The sequence below is a fragment of the Ambystoma mexicanum genome, chromosome 11, assembly GCF_040938575.1.
Source record: "Ambystoma mexicanum isolate Mex_15411 chromosome 11, UKY_AmexF1_1, whole genome shotgun sequence".
Lineage (NCBI taxonomy): Eukaryota > Metazoa > Chordata > Amphibia > Caudata > Ambystomatidae > Ambystoma > Ambystoma mexicanum.
The window spans coordinates 1,264,006,352-1,264,027,242 of record NC_090934.1 but is presented as its reverse complement, the minus strand read 5'-3'; the positions used below and the strand labels follow the sequence as shown (position 1 = coordinate 1,264,027,242).

Here is a 20,891-nt window from a genome sequence, read left to right as displayed (position 1 = left end):
CAGCAGGCCCTCAAATTGCCTGGCAGGTGGGCAGCAGGCACACACAGTGGGCAGGCAGCATCCGACAGCTCGTAGGAGGCAGCTCAGGGCAGTAGGAGGTAGGTAAAATGGCTCGTAGGCAAGAGCGAGTGGATCTTCCGTGTTACTCACGTGGGCAGCCGAAAACAGAGTGACAGTTACTTTGCGCGTGCAAAATTAGCACGCACATGTGAAATCAGAGGAAAGGGCCTAATCGAATAAGTTACGTGACACACGCTGGCCGTTGGCCTTCAGAATCGGGATAAAGGAGTGCGTAGGATAACATTAAAACGTACGTGCAATTTGGAGTAGACGGACGTGTGGACTTAGGAGATTTTTGGGGTGCCACACAATTTGTTCACTGCTGTGACAGTGCGTACTTCTCGTTTTGGTGGGGAATTTGCCTCCGCGCACATGGGCGTATATTTTTCTTTTTTTCTGAGGCTAACTGTGAGTCGCGTATGCATTATTCATACTCTGGGTACCCCTGTGTATCGCGCACCCCATTCTCAACATCAGAGTAGCTTACCTGTGCTTTGCGTATGCATTTTTTGTGTTGCTGGATGCCACAGCGTACCGCGTAACGCATTATTTTTTCGCGTGAGGTATCGAGGGGTCAGGCACATGCATTTTTGATATTTTGGGTGCCTGTGTGTTACGCGTTCCGTTTATATTTTCAATAGGGGGTGATATTGTGCCTTGCTGGAGCATAGAAGTACCTTTAACATCAGATACCCGGCACCCTCACTCAAATTGCCCAGGACAATTGCTTGCTGCGCCTCCCTCTGTACACTCCATCAGTACCATGAGTGGGAAGGGCACAATAGGGAAGGGTGTCCGAGGAGTCCAGGGTCAGAGACGTGCAGGGAGCGCTATGCCCCCCACCCAACAGGGTCAGGGAGCTGCAGGTGATGCTGACGACCCAGCACCCAGGGTCCGGGACCACCAGCCATGCCTGTAGTGGTCACGGCCCAGGTCCACGGAGACGCAGGGGCAGATATTGTCCGTGTGTCAAAGGTGAAGGGACGTTCCCACAAAACCCATGTCCCCAGCACCCAGGGTCTAGGAGCTGCAGGGCAGCTGCAGTACCCACCACCCAGGCTCAGGGACCACCAGCCATGCCTGTAGTGGTCACGGCCCAGGTCCACAGAGACGCTGGGGCAGATGTTTTCCGTGGTCAAAGGGGAAGGGATGTGCAGTGAAAGTACCTGGCACCAGCACCGAGGGGCTACTACTGTCCCAGCATCAGTGGGTGATGCCATGGCCCATGCCACTAGTGCTCCAGCTCCTATTGACCCGAGTGGTCCCAGCCACACACGGGCTGCACAACCTTCCAAGAAGGCAAACCATGCAGTAGCGGAACCGGCTCAATCCCAATGCACGGCACAGGAGACCGCCACGTCAAGGAAGAGGAGCTTTAATGATATGGAAATCCAGATCCTCGTGGAGTGCGTGCACTCACACTACCGCGACATGCTCACGCCAGCAGGGAGCACACAAACGCCTGCTCAGCGTATGGTCCACTGGCAGCAAGTCACGGATCGCATCAACGCCTTGGGCAATGAGAAGCGCACTGCTCGTGAGGTCATGAAGCGGTGGAGTGACATCCACCGTCGAACCAAACAGAAGCTGGGTGCCAACTTCGCCTCTACTCTGGTGACTGGAGGTGGGTCACCACAAGAGGACCAGGATCTCACACCACATGAACAGACCGTCAGTGAGTTGATTGATGTGGAGCAGATCCAAGGTGTGGGAGGCCTGCCAGATTATGATGAAATTACCGATGAGTGATGAAGCGTGTGCATCCTGAATATGTATATGTAGATTGTATAAATTGTTATTATTGTGTAGCACTTCTGCCTGCATTTCTATGACTTGCGTGGGTGAACCATGTCATGGTGTACTGACCCGTGCTTGGTGTCGTGCAGACTGCATACTACAAATGTGCTGCACAGCGAGTTTCTCCTCGTCACCACACCTGCTCCCTCCTTTCCCATCACTCTCTGGCCAGCCTCTCTCGGCCCTGTTCATGCTCCCACCTGTGAGTCTGGATACCTTGGGTTAATCTTCCACTCAACACTCTCCTTATCTCCTCCTCTGACGTCTGTGAGGTCAAACTACCAGCTGCACCTCATCAGAGATATTCATCCTTTCCTCTCCTTCCCCCAGCAGCTCACTGCCTACAGGGCACTGGTTCTCTCTGGGATGGGCTACTGCTACAGCCTCTTTCTTAATCTGACTGCATCAACTCTCTGCCACTCATCCAGAACAGGACTGCGCCAATTGTCCTTGTTCTCAAGCCCAGGTATCATATCTCTCCAGGACTGTGATCTTGGCACTGGCTCCCAGTGGTTACAATGATTATGTTCAAACCACTCTGCATTGTCCATAAGGCCTTCTGGGTCCTGGCATCGCAATACCTTGAACTCTATCTTCCTAAATATCTTCCTTATGAAGCTCTTCAATCATCCCTCTCCTACTCCCTCAGGGTCAGTCGCTTCTCGTAGCAACGGGTTGCTGTTTGATGTCTTTCTTTGGCTGGGGCCTCCCTCTGGAACAGCCTCCCTGAAACTTGAGCTGGAGCTTCTACGGTTCTGGGAGCACATCTCATTCTTCCTCTTGGGTTGTGCCTGCTCTCCTCCTCTCCCCTGCTGTACTCCTGGCTGAATCTGATACTGCACTGGTCACCTGGCCACACTCTGATCTCCGGACCGGTCCTCTCCCCGATAGTTGCACCCATGCACTGCCTCCCGGCATCCCCCGCACTTGGGGACTGTTTTCTGTATCTCTACAGCCCCCTACCAGTACTTGACACCTGATGTCTGCACTTGCCCTTCCACTGCCACCACCTGGCCGCATTTTACTTACTGCTTATGTTGTAACATTTATTTTACTGCCATTCCCATGTACTGCACTGCCCCTCCCTCTCCCCACCCACCCCCAAGTCTCCCCTTCCCTCTTCCCCTGCACTTGAGCAATCTCAATGTCACATGGCCTCATGAGTTCGGTGTGTCTGGCTTCACTCTGTTCCCCTTTCGTTGCCTCGTCGCACCTTGTAACACTTGTGTATATACACTTTATGATTCACATATCATGTCATGTGACATCAGTTGTACATGGCTTTGGGACAGTGGTCATCAAGAACCGTCTCATGGAAATAGACAGTTCCGGCATGCCTATACAACGTGGCATCTGGGTATTTACATCAGTAATGTTTGTGACCGAACTATGCCACTCAAATGCTTGTGTCTGAAGCAGGTGCTATACACCATGCCCTGCATGTATTGTTAAGTGCATCCACACATGTCCATGGGTGATATCATGCTACCTGTGTGCCCTGTGCAACTTACAACACATTGAGGCACTTGTGTAATTATTATGAGTCACTGTCAGAAAGGTTCACCGTTAGGTCCAGTGTTTATGGTATGTTGTACTGGAAATTACTGTTCCTGTCAACATTATTATGGATATGTATGAACGTGTGTTATTTCTGAACTTGTTCCATACATCGTTCAGGGCTTTGTGACAGTAGTGTGTTGTATTGGCCATTTATGTATGTCGTTTGACATTGCATGGCACGGTGTGGCAGAGATTGTACCTGACGTGTGGGAGAGTTTATGTGACACACCAGCAATTAGATGTGTGCTTATGGTGTTAGTGGCATACTCCGTCTTTAATGTGTTCCTTTTGTAAACACCAGATTGTATTAGTTTACGTTCTAAGGAATGCACGCAATGTAGCACTTCCAAGGACATATTCTCAGGTTGGTTTGGTGGACACAGATGATTGTCCCTTTGTCATCATTGAAGGGCTCCTGGTATGTGCCAGGGCTGTGTGCACTCCACAGGGGTTGGATTTTAGGTGAAACATGGTGCCACAAGCTGGGTACGGGCAGCCTCGCCATGTGCCCTTTCACCTACCTTGCGCAGGTGACGTGCATGTGGTTGGGGATGTGGGGGCACCACCATGTCCACCGTTACGCCACGCCGTGCTGCAACATTGTGCAGGATACATGCTGCCACAATGATCCTGCAAACTACTGGTGGGGCATATAGCAGCTCACCACCATAGTGGTCAAGGGAGCGGAAGCGTGACTTGAGCACTCATAATGTGCACTCCAATATGGCCCGAGTTGCAATATGGGCCGAGTTGTATCTTACCTGGGATGGTGTGGCGTCATCATGTAGGTGCTCAGAGGATAGGCACTGTCCCTTGCAGAGGTGAAAATGTTTGTTATTGGCGTGTATTTGTGCATGTGTGACATGCATGCATGTGCATGCACATTTATACTTAGCAATGAGCCATGTGTTGTCATGCCTCCCAGCTTCCAGGGCCCGGGGTAGGGGTGACATTCTGAATATGAAGCTATCATGGGTGGACCCTGGATAGTTTCCATATACAGAAGTAATGATACCCTTGGCATCACATACAACCTGCCCGTTGATGGAATGCCAGTGCTTGCGACTGCGATAGATTACCTTTCTGCAGGTGTTCTGGGCATGTAGATGTGACAGCGGACTGAGGGGCATGCAGTCATGATTGCCAACACCTGGTGTAGGCAGTGTGACTGCGTGGCCTGTGAAATGCCCCCCTACTATGGCAGTTGTCCGCTGTAATGACGTAGTGGCCAAAAAATGCAGAACATTGAGCACCTTTTCCAAGGGGATCAGTGCTTGGGAACACAGGGAGGGTGGTGTAAGGTCATCCTCCCACTCCGTGACCAGGTCTAATATAATATGAGGTGGAAACCTAAACCTGTAAAAGTCAAAACCATAGCAAAAACAGGTCTTCTGATTCCCATGTAAGCCAATAGCGTTGGTTGCATAGAGAGTTCCTCTCTGGAATGGGAGTCCTTCTCCCCTCAAGGGGGGTCACTCCTATTGAGGTCCCACTTGCCCAGACCCTAAGGAGGGTTTTGCTTAGCGGGCTCACCTATCTATCCTAACGAGGTGGGACCCCCTGGAGAGAAGGGGTGAATACCCTTGATTCGTCACAGTACACACAGCGGCAGCATGAGTTGGCCCCACCTTGTTGTTATTCACAAGTGACAGGAGTCAGGCTTGACCATTGCGATTTAATTGCCCGGTTCATCCTCATTTCCCAGGGCTTTGCAGGCACACTTTTAGCCTTTGGCAAGCAAGGGGAGGTGGCACCATGTGTGCCATGATACACAAATCAAGATCACCCACAACTATGCAGTTCATACGCTTGTTGGACTTGCTGGCCAGGTCTGGAGGCAACTGTCTCAAGTAACAGCACCTCCTGCCACCTCCAGAGTGGAGCTTCATAGCCATCAGCCAGCCACTACCGAGTGGGAAACGGGGCAAGAGGAGTAGTTGAAGTTCCTTTCTCTGGCAGAAGCATCCATTAATCTCACATTAAGTCACTCAAAACAACATAAACACTCCTCTCGTAAAAGATGTTATTCTTTGGCTGCCAAATGCATGCCAGCGCAATGTGCGTGTAGAGTACGCGCTGCATGGGGCCCACATGACTAAACTGCACACCCCTCCTCTGCCAAGCTAATTGTGTGACTGTGCGAGTGGACCGGGAACCAAAAGAGGCCCTGAAAAATGTTCCATGTGGCCCCGTATTACACATTTTTAGCAAGCCCAACCCTTTTCCTATGGGAACATTTGGAAATAAAATAGGTTACCATACAAAAGAGGCCCAGGTTGCAGGGGACTACCGGGAAATCTCCAGAGTTCCCTATAGGCCAGTCCACCGCCAGGTTAAAAAATTGCAACGTATTGCATAACCAAAACAAAAATAAAATAAAGGATTCCTGAAAGCAAAAAGCTGGAATCGAAATTCGCAATGGGTGCAGCAGGAACAGCTCAAACTAAATTTTCCATCCCAGACCCGGAAGTAATGGATGCCGTTTTACTTTAGTTTTGAATCAGAGGGGGGGAAAAATTCTGCAAAAAGAGTTAATGTTTCTACATGTAAAAAGGTGATTTGTACAAACGTTGAGAATCCCTACATAACTGTACACGTAGTCAAAGTTTGCCTAATACAAACACACTCCACCACACCACAAGTGAAACCGTAACTAAAGGTACAGCTTCACAAGACTCATTTTAACAATTGAATTGATCTAAGCTCGCCAATATTTACTTAGATTTTGAGTGTATTGCCTCTGTGTATTCTAATGACTTTTCTTTAGAGCATATTAGATGGGTGGTGGGTTGTGGGTTGTGTGGTGGGTAGGTGTGTCCAGTGGGCCTGTGCACAGGTCCAAATTATGGATACATTTTCTGGATTTAAAAAGTCTCGACTTTGGTTGGTCCGATTTTGAATAAAGAATTCCATTAAAGGCAAAATTATGGTTGGGAAAGAAGGGCTGCCATGTTTTTATGGTTATGGCAAACAATTCTAGTGATCTGTGGCTTCACCACGGTCAGCCATCAATAACCACGGTTTGTCCAGTCTAGTTAACATGGTTTTCTTAAGACCCTGTTTTCATAATGACTGGACAACTACAGTTATTCTCTGCAGTCTCGGCAATAGTTATCATGGTTATGCTCAAGGTCAACAGTTTTTTTCATCTAACGGTGAGTGGTCTTTCTAAATCGAACTGTCACGCCCCTGCCGTACAGGAGTGCATGCAGGGGCTGACAGGCACTGTGAGCCCCGGAGGAGTCGTCGCAGGAGTGTAAGGTGAGTCGGCCTGTGTGTCTCTGTGTGTGAGTGTGTGTCTGTGTGGTGGTGTGTGTGTGCGCGCGTGTGTAGTAAATGTGTCTAGTGCTGGGAAGGGGGTGGTGGTTGGGGAAATTGGGAATTTGGGGGGTTTTACACATGTGCAGAAATCCTGAAGAATAGTGATGGATGGAGTGTTTACATTTCTTTGGCGACTGAGCAGGTAAGTGCCATATCACCCCGGCACTCCAAGAACGTGTCCGGCTTCCGGTCATACACAGGATCCAAACCAAATCCCTCTACAGTTCCCACAGAGCAATCCACTGCAGGGGCTCAGAAGTAACCCTGAGAAAGATTAACTATTAGTTGCAGCCAAGACACTAGGATCCAGCCAAGTACCTTTCTGATCGGCCCAAGTTACATGTTACAACGGGAAAAACAAAAGAGGGGCCATAAACAGGAGGACTCTTGTATACTTCTGAAAAACATGTCTCTTCACGAGCCCACAAGGAGCAAAACAATGCCAGCACCAACTCCTTGCTCAAGGGCCGGTGTGACTCCGATCGGGCTCAACCATAAACCTATCACAACTGGGCCAGTAAAAATGAACATCACCATGTCCCTAGGACATTCTTCAACAACAGGCCAAGCACCAGGTTTGCTAGTCCTGCCCAAAGGCAAATCAGCGTAAACCTAACACAAAGCTACATTGCAGAAAAATAAGCAAGAATTGTGTTACTAGTAATGTATATTTAACTGAGCTGGCCACAAAAGGCATCATCACGTGCCCAGGATGACATCCCCAGGCTCAAAGGGCCTCATCACGAGTTGGACAGTATTACCGACGGGGCTAATAGCGTCACTGCCAACCCCCACGGCGCTATTAGCACTGGATCACGGGTTTGGCGGAATGGTAATTCCCCATTCCTCATTGGGCCCATTCGGGAATTCCCCATTCCCCATTGGGCCCAATGGGGAATTTTCGGCACAACTACTGTCTGCGATATTGCCGCGTGGTAATTGCGCCAAAAATCAGCAAATTATCGGCGCATTTACCCCCAGCTCAGAGTTGGGGGTAAATGCAGTCAAATCTGGGATTTGGAAGACCCTCAAATGCAGCGGTAATAGCGTTACCAGCGCATTCAAGGGTTACCGCTAAACTCGTCATGAGGCTGAAAATCTTCAGCAACAGAACACGCATGAGTTTTGAAGAATAAATCATCACTAAATCCGATACATTCTGGTACAGTTTCCTTAAACTAAAACCAATAAAGACAGATTAATACCGAAGTAAAACAATGCCTTTGGTACCATTTGCTCAAAATGGAAACAAGAGAGCAAGCAGCCCCAGAGATTGACTCCGGCAACCAACCCTAGACCCGCTAATTTAATCTACACCTCATCCATGTTTCTACCTTAAGCTTCTCACACATCCACCAACCAAAAAATGCACACAGAGCAGGTGAACAGCGACCTGAACATTCTGCCCCTCTACTTTCACTTCGTCCAACTTGCTGACTATCCACCACCCTCCCCCACCCCCCTCCAATGTGTCCTCTCCTCCCCTTCCCTTCAGTGTGGCATTTGGAAGATAGGGCAGAACCAGTAAGCGAAATCTGTTAGTATAAAACCGATTTCTCTTTGCTTTTAAAGGCAGTCACACAGTACACTGATTTGTGATTTTGTTTGTTTTAGCTCATGTTTTTATGGAAAATTGGTTGCAATAGTTCTGTGAACTAAAAGACAACTAATAATAAATAAATAACTACACGGATACCTGCGAGCCCCTGAAGGATGTCAATCATTGTGGTGCTCAGACAAGTTTATCGGCCACTTTTCTGCACCTGTGCCTGCAGATCTAACAGATGTCAGTGAATGTTGTCACGGCGGCATCTGCGTCACAGCTGACTCCAGCAGTGCACAGGGGATTCTGACTGTGAGCTCCCTCCAAGTGATGCACCGAACCTGAGTCAGAGGCCAGTCAGAGGGAAGGATCACACAGGCAACAGGAGCCAACGCTACTCCACACCATTATATCGGACTCGGGTAGTGCACGGTGTCAGGCATCGGTAGAGTACCCAGATTAAGCCAAGCCTTGGAACACCAGCCTTTTATGGGACAAAGACAGTACAGCACAGCAAATATTTCACATTGTCACAGAGGATAGGTGAAAGGAATGACCCTGGAGTGCAGCCGCCTAATCAGGCAGACTTCAAAAGGATTAAAAGGGATTCTCTCGGACATGGGGACTTGTCGAACTCCAGCCCTCTGGGGACGGATAAGCCCCAGAATTTCAGGCTATCTGCATATGATTCAGTTGTGGAGAGTAACTTTTCATGGGACTTAGTCACAGTCAGTGGTTATCCTGAAAACGGATGAGATTGGGCCCTTGATGACCGGAGTTCGACGCCTCCCATCGCAGTTGCAAGGCAACAATGCTTCAAGACAGTCAGCACCCAGAAGAAGTTTGACCTTTCTGCGTGCCCCTGAGGGAATGATATTGCGATTTGCTGTGAGATGGAGCACTTACCGTCCATGTGTTGATGCTTCACGTTTTCATTATTGAACAGGTCCCCCTGTAAATTGATCTGCAAATTTCCTCACCTTAATCTAAGCAATACCTTACCAAACTATCTTCTTCATGAATTTCGTTTATTCAAATGATATGACAGTCTATTTATATAGCGCCTATACACAATGGGCCTGATTCACAGAACGTTTTCCTATGGGATTGTGCCATTATAAAATGGTTCTTTGAATCAGACCCAATGTGTTTCAAAGCGTTTCAAAGTGCTTCAGGGCAAGGGAGGGAACAAGGGAAAATACAACAACATTCTTACAGGCCATGAACAGTAAGGATGTGAAATTAACTATCGTACTTGGCCTGATGACATTTCAGATAGTGCAAGAGCTAAGACATAGATAAGGAAGGTAGGGGGAGAGTGGGAAGGAAATGGAAACAGACAGGTGACTACCGTACTAGGCCTGATGACGTTTCTGGTAGAGCCGGAGAAAAACAAAAGGTGAGGGAGAGGGGTGCAGAAAGGGAGGGGAGGAACAAAACAAGCAGCTATCGTACTAGGCATGACAACAATTCAGATAGTGCTGGTGGGGGGGGGACAAGTATGGGAAGGGGGGGGAGACAGACGAGGTTGCTATCTTACTAAGTCCAGGGACAATTCTGATAGAGTAAGTGCATAGAAGAAAGTAAGGAGAGGAGGGGAATAAATGGTCATCTCGATCCCACCTTAAGGAATACATCCAATTAAAAACAATAATAATTTCTAAAGCAAAGGTGCAGAAATAATGACTTCTTATTGGGAAAAAAACAGACTGAATGGCAACACTAACAATGGCTACATAGGATAAAAGTAAACGATTATTTGTGTTTATTATTGAGAGTATATGTCAATACTTTGCCAGGTTTGTGAGATATCTAAGCGAGCTGGATTATGGCGTACAAGCAGACAACACCGGTATCTGCACATTTATTTGTGTCAGGTACCATTCAGTGACAAGTAGCTCAGCAACATGGCTGCATCAGTGTTGACTTTTGGTTAAAATGGTAACAATTAATTATTCTATACAAGAAAGTGGACCAGACAGATGGTACATTTCATTGGCTAAAACTGTAATACCTAGCTATTTTACTAATGCTGTGGCAAGTTCTAGAAGGGTTTTCTGTCCATAAGTCAGACCCTGTGGGTGCGATAAAAGCCCATGAAAAAGGAATTTCCTGTATTATTAGCACATCCCTATATTTTAAATGCCTTGTGGCATGAAGTGTGACCACAAGGCAAAACTGTCAACACTTTTTTATCCAACTACGGAATTAGATGGTTTTCACAGATCAGATTGTGCCTGCTTTTTCTGGGTCTGCAAAAACCAGTCGCGAAGCGTGTGAATCTATTAGGGAAACCCGACACCAGTGGCAATAACTACTGACAATGCAAACCCCAGCTCTGAGCATACGGGCATGGCATCGATCACCCTGCATTTACCTGGCGCATGCTGTAAAAGGGCAGGAAAAGTGTCCGAATCCAGACTTTTATGGGCTCACACCGGCACATAAATTGAATATCTCTCAACAGGGACGGTGCAGGGCCAGTTGTTTGGGCTCTTTTGCGTGGTATGGCTCTGAGGATCCAAATACTCCTGGAAAGATCTAGATGGTTTTTAGTTTTGTCACGTGGGGACGGCTGCAAAACCTCAGTGGCCGATTCATTAAGAAAACTGAAATAGAGCAAAATGAGCCAGGCACTAGTTAGACCTGGCGCTAAGTAGGTACTGTCAGAGAGGCGGGATCCATGTTGTGTATGATATGAAACTGATACAGTGTCACTGGTGAACTGGAGGAAACCGTCTGCCGAGGCTTCTAGAAAATCTATGCTACTGCGGGGGTCAAGTACTTGCTATTGGTGTCATGCAGGATTTGAATGTGCTTGAATTCTGAAGCTTCGCATAGGAGTAAGACACTGCTGTAGAAGGTAACTAAAACACACAGACTCTGTAAATGAGGCCTGTGACCTGTCAGCTGTATTCAGTTCAAATGTGTAAATGCGGGAAAGAGTCAATTGAGAGACGCAGGCCAATTTAAGTCAAGAAAATGTCAGTTAGGTGGCTGACATGGGTTCTGCGTGTTTCTTTGTCCCTTTCTCAAGGCAAATTGATAACAGCCACAAATATGATACAGTTTTTCAAGGAAGGATGGAATGGAAAAAATAATAGAAAAATAGGAAATAAATATATGAAAAACATGCAGTTTGCTTCATGCAAATATATGGTGTGTGATCAATACATTGTATGACAGAAATAATTACACAGTTTGACATTTATACTATAATGGCTTTATAAATACTTAGTTTCAGAAAGTAAATATGTCACCTCCTTTTTGTAGTGAAATTTCTCCAAATACGTATTTCTGAAATCCATTCAATCTTCCCACTTCTCCCAAGAATGCCTCTAGTGTAACACCCGAGCAAAGGTGACAGACATTTGGTGGTCACTTGATCTTAAATGTGACTGCTTCTGTGTTGTGGTCTGCTTTGGAATCGGAATACATAAATAATAATTGTCTGAATCAACAATTATCCTGTGGACTTACTTCATTTGTGGGTGTTTCCCTGATTGGATTTTTTTCTTTCTTTGACCACTAATACTGGGCATTTGACACTGGTCTGTTCTGCTCCTTATGGTGTCCATTCAAAGAAACTCATGAACAAATTTACTGTAGCATAATTTCATCTCGCAAAAGACAAAGCTGTCCCTATTTTGTGACCAGTGTTCATTTTGCACTGACACATATTGCTTGTTTGCCTTGAGGAGACAAAGTTAGCTTTGTAAAATGGTGCCCGAGTGAATTGAAAAGGTTTCCGAATAAACTTTTATGATGAATTGAAAAGGGGGAATGGAGTACAACCGGACTGGGTTTATGTTCAATGTATCCAACAAAATGCCCCCAAAAGACTTGGTGGACTCCATACTACTTGTATGGGAAGTTATGTAATTGTATTATGTGTTTGTACTGCTTTAAGGAAAACTTAAAATTCGACACAGTCTTATATAGGCTGTACTCGAGTGCCATACTCACGTGTTACAGTATCTAAATATTCCCCTGATGTCCACCTCCCTCACTGCCGCATCAACGATTGGTATGTGGACCATGGCAGGGCCCAATCCGACAAGAATCAGGGTTCCACCCGAGCGTGTGGCCTTTAAAAGAAAGGGGCAGATTCAAATAACAGAAAGGAGAAGCAGAAATGATTGCAAAAGAAATGTAGCTCACGCCATGCGGTTGATATGCGAGAGTACCCACTGGTATGCCAGGCTGTTTGTTGCTGTAAAGAAGCACATCACTACTTTAAGGACAAAGTAAGACAGAATTGTTTTACTGTAGGCATCAGAGGATTGATGGCATCTCTACATTTTTACATGACACAGCCCAGCTTTTTCAAATGATTCTCACTGTCTTCCTAAAACGCTTCTGCAAAGCTACCCCTCTCTTCAAGTCTTCCACCCACATTTTTCAAAACACTCCCATTCCCTTTTCCCCTTGCAGACTACCTGTGCTAGCCTTTCCCTCCAATCCCCGCCCTCCCCCCATTGCTCTCGATCCTTCCACCAATTCAATGATCTGCCATCCCCCTCTCTCTTCCTCCTTTTCACTCTCCTCTCTGTGATTAAGTCCCCTGCTTGTTTTTCAGGGTGATTGTCGAGGTGATCTTACAAGGAGGACACAGGTGTTAGGTCAAGCACTCTTATTTATTTGCATATATTTCTCTATGGGAAAGTCCCAGGCCGGTTCCACATGGCTCTGTATTTGAAGATACTTGAAAAAGGCCCAAGTGGGTATTTCAAACTCCTATCATAGCTTTTGAAAAATTCTTAAACCATTTAAATCAATCAAATAACCCAAGGCATTCTATACCCGATAGCCTCAACTCGTTATTGCATGTTTGAAGATCATCGGTAGGTTTTCATTCTCCCAGAGAGGTGAAAGGAAATTCATCTGTGGTACCCTACATGTCTCCGTTAGTTCTACACATATTTCTTACTTTTCTTTTTTTACTTTTATATACCCAGTCATAACCTCTGGCTTTAATGTATTATTCTTGTTTTTCCAATAATTTACTTCAACAAAAGGAGTAGAAAAGGTTGGTTAATAGGGCATTATCGAATTGCTGATTTCCCCCTGCCGCTTCATACAGTGGGGATACTGAATAGTTACTACATTAGAATACATCTAGAAGTTAAGCAAACCCCATCCTGCTTGGTCTCTGGAAGAACATCATTTCTACCACTTGATTCTGATGGCTTTGCAGAGGAATGGAAATTGGGCAAGAACGTTACTGTATAAAAAAATAAAAGAGAACCTGATAATAAACGTGGCGGCAAGGCAGTGCTTAAGAGGGAATATAGGATCTTGGGGCAATAGTTCCATTGGAGAACAGGGGGTGAACATCAAGAGGGATGGAGGCAGAGTGTATGCAAGTACATCGCGGGGCAAATCGTCAGACATTGTGCTTAACACAGAGTCTGAACTGGTACTGGGCTACACAGAATCATCACAGATTACTGAGACAGAAGACACTGAACTAAATGTCACCCAAAGAGTATTAAAAGCTGTTCAAATCATGCCAGCTTAGTTACAAACAAAAGTTATCTTTTACACTTTGAGAGATAAGAACCATCAACCTGGGGTAATCGACACAGACTGTGTACGTCGGCACAGAATTTGCACCAAATGTTGGATGATATTAACACAAAGATGGAACTCTTAAGTGAACAATACTGAGATAATGTTGAGATGCTGCAAAATAAAGACAACGACCTCGGTGAGCGCTACAAGGCAAAAATATGTGATGTTGAGAAAGAAATGAAGAAAATCCATGGCAAAAATGAAGTCTCAAAAAACGATCCCAGATAATCTCAAGGTCAATAAGGGAGTGGCAATGATGCAGGGATCAGTAAAGAAAATATCTAGAAACAACGCTCCTAAGAGGATCTAACTTCTGCCAGGGCAAAATGATTTGATATTTTATTTCTATCGCATTCACACACAAGTGTTTCAGAGCGCGACAAGGCAAGGGAGGGGAACAGGGGAGAACAAAACATTGATCATACCATGCCCAGTGACATTGAGAACACAGAAGTGTGAGGGGGAGGGGAAAAGGGCATGGACGGGGGAGAAGTGGAAAGTAATGAGCAAAGGAGAAACAGATAAATAATAATAAATAAATAATAAAGGCAACAAACAGAGAAAGTGCAGCCAGGAAGTGTCAAGTGCTGGGTCTAAGGCAGCAGACAGGGTAGGTCTGATAAGTGCAGGAAGAAAGGGGGGGCTGTATGGGTACAGATACAGACCCCAGTGCAAGGGGTGGCCAGGAGGCAGTGCGGGAGGGTGGCTGGGTGAGCAGGTACCTGGGCCCGGAGGACAGAGGGTGGCCAGGTGCACAGTGCCAAGAGAGAACAGATAAGCAGGGGAGAAGGGGAGCGAAGGCAGAAGCAAAGAGGAAGGTCTTGAGGTGCTACCGGAACCGGAGATGATTCTCCTCAAGTTTTAGGGTGGCAGGGAGGCTGTTGCAGAGGGAGGCCCCAGCCGAAGACAGAGATCTACCCCCAGCTCGTTTCTTTGAAAAACGACTGACACTGAGGGAGGAAGAGGAGCGAAGAGCTCGAGAGGGGAGGTATTTGCTGAGGGATAGCTGAAGGTATTTTGACCCAGGCCTCAGAAAGCCTTGTGGACAATGCAGAGGGTTTTGAATGTAATCCTTGCATCCACTAGGAGCCAATGGAGAGATTTCAGAGCTGGAGAGATATGATCTCAGGGCTTGAGGCCAAGGACAAGTCTCACAGTCCTGTTCTGGATTAGTTGCAGAGGGCGGAGAGTAGAAGCAGGTAGATTTAGAAAGAGGCTGTTACAATAGTTCAACCTAGGGAGAACCAGAGCTTGGGAGACAGTGAGCCTCTGGGTGAAGGAGAGGAAGGGAAAACGTCCGGAGCCCTCCAACTACAGCATTCTGGTCCCAGGAATTTAAAACAAAATGATCGCTAGACAAAAGAAAAAAAGCATAACAATATCACAATGCTTCTCCTTTCAATTCTCACCTGATATTATGGTGCATCCTGCTGATAGTAAGCAAAGGTTCTTTAAGGTCATCAGAGCACAATTTAAAATGTATGGTGCACAAGCAATGATTTTAAAGATGTCAAATTTGAAGGTTCTCTTCAAAGGCTTGTAGAAATGTTTCCACAAAATTGCCACAGAAAAATAATTCTTGACAGAAATTGAAACAAACTAGACTCCTACCACAGCGGCATTCGGTAGGACTTCTTAGACTGCTAGCAAACAAGTAGTAAACTGCTCTTTAAATGGGTTATAGTTAAAACATTTGAGGGGGGCAGGAGAGAAAGGAGGCACAAATAGGGCATCTAGCAGAAATAAAGGATTGTCAGACGCCAGGTAGAGAGACAGAATAACTCAGGGGATGGGTACCATACAAGCAAGATGGGGTAGTAAATGGCAAGACAGTGAATTTCTAGAACTTTTATGGGTCAGTGGGCACCAGTTGTAGAGGAAATGCAGTAAACTAATCTCATATCTTCACTAGTCCACCAGGAGACCTGTCCGATTGAGTGAACTGAAAAACATATATAACACTGTAATGGCGGGCCTAATCCCGACACCAGGCAGGATTAATGCAAAGTGGATCCTCTTCCCGTTTCGATGCAGAGGCGACCAGGAAAAGGGAATAAAGGTGTGTCCATCGTGAAGGCAAGATCATGTGACCAAGCTACGAGCAGTAGGGAAACGCGTCATCCTTTATGGAATTTCGTCAGGCCGAGCGAGGTTTGGAAGTCCCCATATTTTTAAAAAAATTTGTTTATTAAAAGATATTTGAAATCTACTGTATTGCGGTGCAATTTGTGGAACTTCAATTGGAATTTAATTCCGGGAGTGCGGCTCAGGACTACGCCGACATATATATATATATATACACACATATATACGCACACTCACACATATATGGGATACCATAATTGTATTCTGATGCTTGTATCTGCTTAGAGAGTCACATGCTTTGCATAGGCCAACATCTAGTGGTAGGTGCAGAGCATTGCATGACTTGTTTTCGAAGTTCGATAAGGGACGTCGACAGGGCGTGTTTGCAGCACCTGAAGAAGGTGGTGGGTTGTTGGGAAGTACAGTGGCAAAAAGATGTCTTAACACCACCTGGCCCACATGTGAATAACCCCTTAAATGTGCATCTAAGCAGTAATACTGTGTGAAGGTGTGAATTGAACTCCAAGTAGCCGTTTTGCAAATAGCATCTAAGGGCACATTTGCAATGAAAGCTAGAGTAATCCCAGTACCTTAAGTTGAGTGTGCTCTGGATGTGAATGGTAATGTTCTCTTGGACATTGAATAACAGATCTGGATGCATTTGACAATCCATTTTGAAATAGCCGACTTAGAGACAGGATCCCCTTCTCTTCCTGCGGCAAGGGAAACAAAGAATTGATCTGTTTTCCTCAATGGACATGTTACGTTAATCGGGTCAGGCAAAGGCTGGCACATTGCACTAAGTGCAAACACCTGAGACCAGTTAGATCTCCTCACACAAATAAAAGCCAACACCTAAAGACTCACTCTAAGCAAGGCGGAACACAAGTACGAGTAGAACTTCTGGGACGAAGGCACACCTACTGGAGCAGAGCACCAGACCAAGGGACAAGAGCAGCGGGCCGAAAAACCCCAAGGTTTCCCTACAGGAGGCCGTTGCCTCTGACAGACCGCAAAAGACACATGGAGAAGGCCAGATATCACAAGTGAAGATTGCATTGTGCTCCAAGGACGCCAGCGACCCTCCCGGGTGAACGGCAGAGTTGGGGAGACGAGGCCAAGCCTGTGGTACTAAATTTGACTCGCGAACTGGAAATCACGAAACAACAAAGAAGTGCACATAGCCGGGAAGTTGGCAAGCGACCTGAGAGACTGGTGTGTGTTAAAGCGAATGAAGTAGCAACATTATATCACAAGTGAAGGCTGCACGCGTGTGGGTGAGACGTAAAGAAAGGCAGACCTGTGAATCAACTTTAAAGGAGAGAATAGGATTATTGAAGTCCTTGATTCTGATTGAATATCTACTATTAAGGAGACCTTATTCTCCCAACTTCAAATCCCAGTTAGCCAACAGGATTTGTTTTTCAAAACCCTGGTACTATTAGACACCCTTCCGATAGCCCATTATCAAATACAACAGTGAGACAGAATAGTCCTAAAAATAAGACCCTCCCATATATTTATTAGACATAGCGCCTTAACCCCACCTTTCCCAAACCTTTTATTTTTGGTGTCAAACCGCCTTCATCAAAGTCAAGTTCGGAAGGGTCAGACTACTTCGAAAACCTTCTCTGAAGAGGTTAAGACCCTTTTCTTCTCCAAGTCTGAAAGCCAGACAGAGGGAAGCATTACCCCTTCTAAAAATATGACCGATATTGAAGCATTTGTAGCTGAACTGGCTGCCCATTCAATTCAGGTTGAAGCTCTCCTTCAAGAAAATGTGATGCAATTATTCAAATTACATCAAGACCCCTATTGGCTCAAGGGATATTAAAACCCTACCAGGAAGGAGAAGACTTAGGGATTTTGTTTTATTTCGTATGACTGGCTGAACAACTGGGATGGGGAGAAAACCTAAGAAAATGCTACTTGGGACCCCTGCTAAAAGGCGCGTTACTAAAAGGGGGCTACATTCATATCCATCAAGGAAGGGCTCCTTAAAAGAGTAGGTCAGACCAGTTATTTATATAGACAAAAACTGAGGTCCATCACATTAAACCCCAGTGAGACCCCTCTGGAAGTAGGAGAACAAATTAAAAACACGGTTGCCCAATGGGTCAGCAATAAAACACTGGAAGAGTTAGCAGAAATTATTATCTTGGAACAGTTTATCAACTCGTTACCTCGTTTCCTACAGAAAGCCGTATTAGAATTAAATCGACCCACTCTTAACGTGGCTATTGAAAATGCCCAAAACCATTCTGATGCAGTAAAACACTTCCATTCCTTCCATAAAAATGAAGATAGAAAAGACCAAAAACCACCCTACTGCTCTCAAACCTTGACATTAGAACGAGGAGGACTCTCTAAAACCCGAGAGTGGACCCCAACAGAAAAGGTAGAAATAAAAAGAACTGACACTAGGATGAAAGAAGAATTAAGGAGAGAGGAACCCAAAGGGATTAAGCCAACAACACCCATCTGTTTCTCATGTAGAGAAACAGGTAATTTAGCTCAGCATTGTCCCAAGAATCAAAAAGAGGGACCTATGGAAGGAACAAGTTACTTACCTGTAACTGTTGTTCTCCAGCATGGGTCTGGCATGGATTCACATGCTCATGAATATTCCCTGTCGTCAGGCCGGGAATCCTCGGTAAAGAAAAAATCAGTATCAGTTCCGTTTCTGATCGGTCTTTCTCAGAAGTAAGCAATCACTGGTTTCTGGGTCATACTGCCCCCAGCCAATGACTGCCCTCTCGCTAAGCCCTGCCTCCGGCAGCCATCTTCAGATTTGGTAGCACGCACAATGGCAGTATGACCAAGTGAAGAGCCATAGAGGGGTAGGAGGGAGGGTTTGCATGTGAATCCATGCCAGACCCATGCTAGAGAACAACAGTTACAGGTAAGTAACTTGTTCCTTCTCCAGCATGGGGTCTGGCATGGATTCACATGCTCGTGAATATAAGAATACATAGCAGTACACACATGCACAAACAATGGGAGGTGGAAAAAAGGCTCAACATTAAGCATTACATCAAAACTCAACATTAAGCAGTTCTTACCTCCTCAGCAGGCTCACCTTAGGTGAACAAGTTGCGCAGCACTGCTTGGCCGACCCTGGACTCCTCCCTGGAATCCCAGTCGACGCAGTAGAATCTCGTGAAGGTGTGCGTCGACCTCCACGTAGCAGCCCTGCAGATGTCCAGCAGGGGCACACCAGACAAGAACGCTGTGGTAGCAGCGATAGCTCTGGTCAAATGGGCTCTTGGACGGCCAGGCAACGGTCAGTTTGCCAACCGATGACAGTGCGTGATGCAGCCCGGAGAGCCATATGGAAATGGAAGCCTTCGAGAGAGCCTTCCCTTGGTTCACAGGTCCAAAGTTCACAAAAAGCTGTGATGTCTTCCGAAAACTCTTTGTGCGGTCCACGTAGAACTTCAGCGCTCTAGCCACATCCAGCGAGTGCAAAGTCCTCTCGGCCATTGACAAAGACGACGGGAAGAAAACAGGTAACACCAAGGGCTCGTTGAGGTGGAAGTCCGACGGCACCTTTGGCATAAAAGAGGGGTGCGTCCTCAGCACCACCCTCATGTCGTGAAAAGTCAAGTATGGAGGCTTGCAGGATAGGGCCTGGATCTCTCCCACTCACCGTGCAGAGGTGATGGCCACAAGAAATGCAGTCTTCCAAGACAGGAATTTCAACGGTGCTGAATGCAGGGGCTCGAATGGCACCCCAATGAGCCTGGTCAGCACCACGTTGAGTTCCCACGCCGGGGCAGGGGCCTTCACCGGCGGGAAAGATCGGAACAGTCCCTTCATAAATTACTTCACCAGGCGATGGGACTATAGGACGCACGTCCTGTGGTTCTGGTGTATCGGGAGATCGCAGCCAGATGTATCTTGATGGTGGCGTGAGCCAGTCCAGCCTTGGCCAGCGACAGTAGGTACGGCAGCACTTGAGGGGCCGTAATCCCTAGAGGGTTAATCTTCTGTGCACGGCACCAGACAGAGAGCCTCTTCCACTTATGTCCGTAGCACTTGAGAGTTGAGGACGCCCTGGCTTTTGCAAGGACCTCTCTGCAGTCAGCCGGGATATCGTACCCTCCAAACTCTAGTGCTGCAGGAGCCAGGCCTGCAAGTTCAACAACTCCGGGTCGTGATGAAGTATGGCGCCTCCTTCTCTGGAGAGAAGATCTGCGTCCGTCGGCAGCTGGACTGGTGGGGACGCTGACAAGTCCAGAAGGTCTGGGAACCAGATCTGCCTCAGCCACGCCGGTGCGACTAGGATCATCCTGCACCGGGACCTCTTGAGCTGGTTGACGAGTCAGAGCAGCAACGGCAACGGAGGGAACGCATATAGGAACAGGCCTTCCCAGGGGAACGAGAAAGCATCGCCCATGCTCCTCGGCTGGGGAAACCTGCTGGTGAACCTCTGGCACTTGGAGTTCGTCGCTCTCGTGAACAGGTCGATCTGCGGTTTTCCCCATCATCGGAAGAGTCGATCCACTTGATCCTGACGTAGTTCCCACTCGTGGCACGAGCGCAGCTCCCTGCTGAGTGAGTCGCCAATGGTGTTCTTTATCCCTGCCAGATGAAAAGGCACCAGAAACATCCCTTGGGCGACGGGAGAGGGCTGGGGATCTGGTTCCTCCCTGCTTCCGGATGTAGAACATCGTGGTGGTGTTGTCGGTGAAGATTCTCACCACCTTGCCCTTGAGGGACGGGAGAAAAAACCTGAGGGCCCAGAACACTGCACGGAGCTCCAGGATGTTGATGTGGAGCGTCTTCTCCTCCGGGAGCCAAAGGCCTCTCGCGTGAAGTTCTCCAGTGTGCACTCCCCACCCTTGCAGGGAGGCATCCGTCGTCACCGTTATCTGGTGGGATGGGGTCTGAAAGTCTGTGCCTGCCGTCAGATGAGCGCAGGTTCCCCACCACTGGATCGCTCATCGGA

The 20,891-nt window shown here is 47.0% G+C and overlaps 1 protein-coding gene across 1 annotated transcript in view; it reads right to left on the bottom strand.

The window, feature by feature from the left end:
* Positions 1-20,891, bottom strand: part of SORD (sorbitol dehydrogenase) — a 215,843-nt gene that overhangs the window by 58,461 nt on the left and 136,491 nt on the right. Inside the window, exon 8 of the mRNA XM_069624711.1 lies at positions 12,248-12,369. Within this exon, the coding sequence (XP_069480812.1) occupies positions 12,248-12,369 (122 nt within the window). The remainder of the gene's footprint in view (positions 1-12,247; positions 12,370-20,891) is intronic.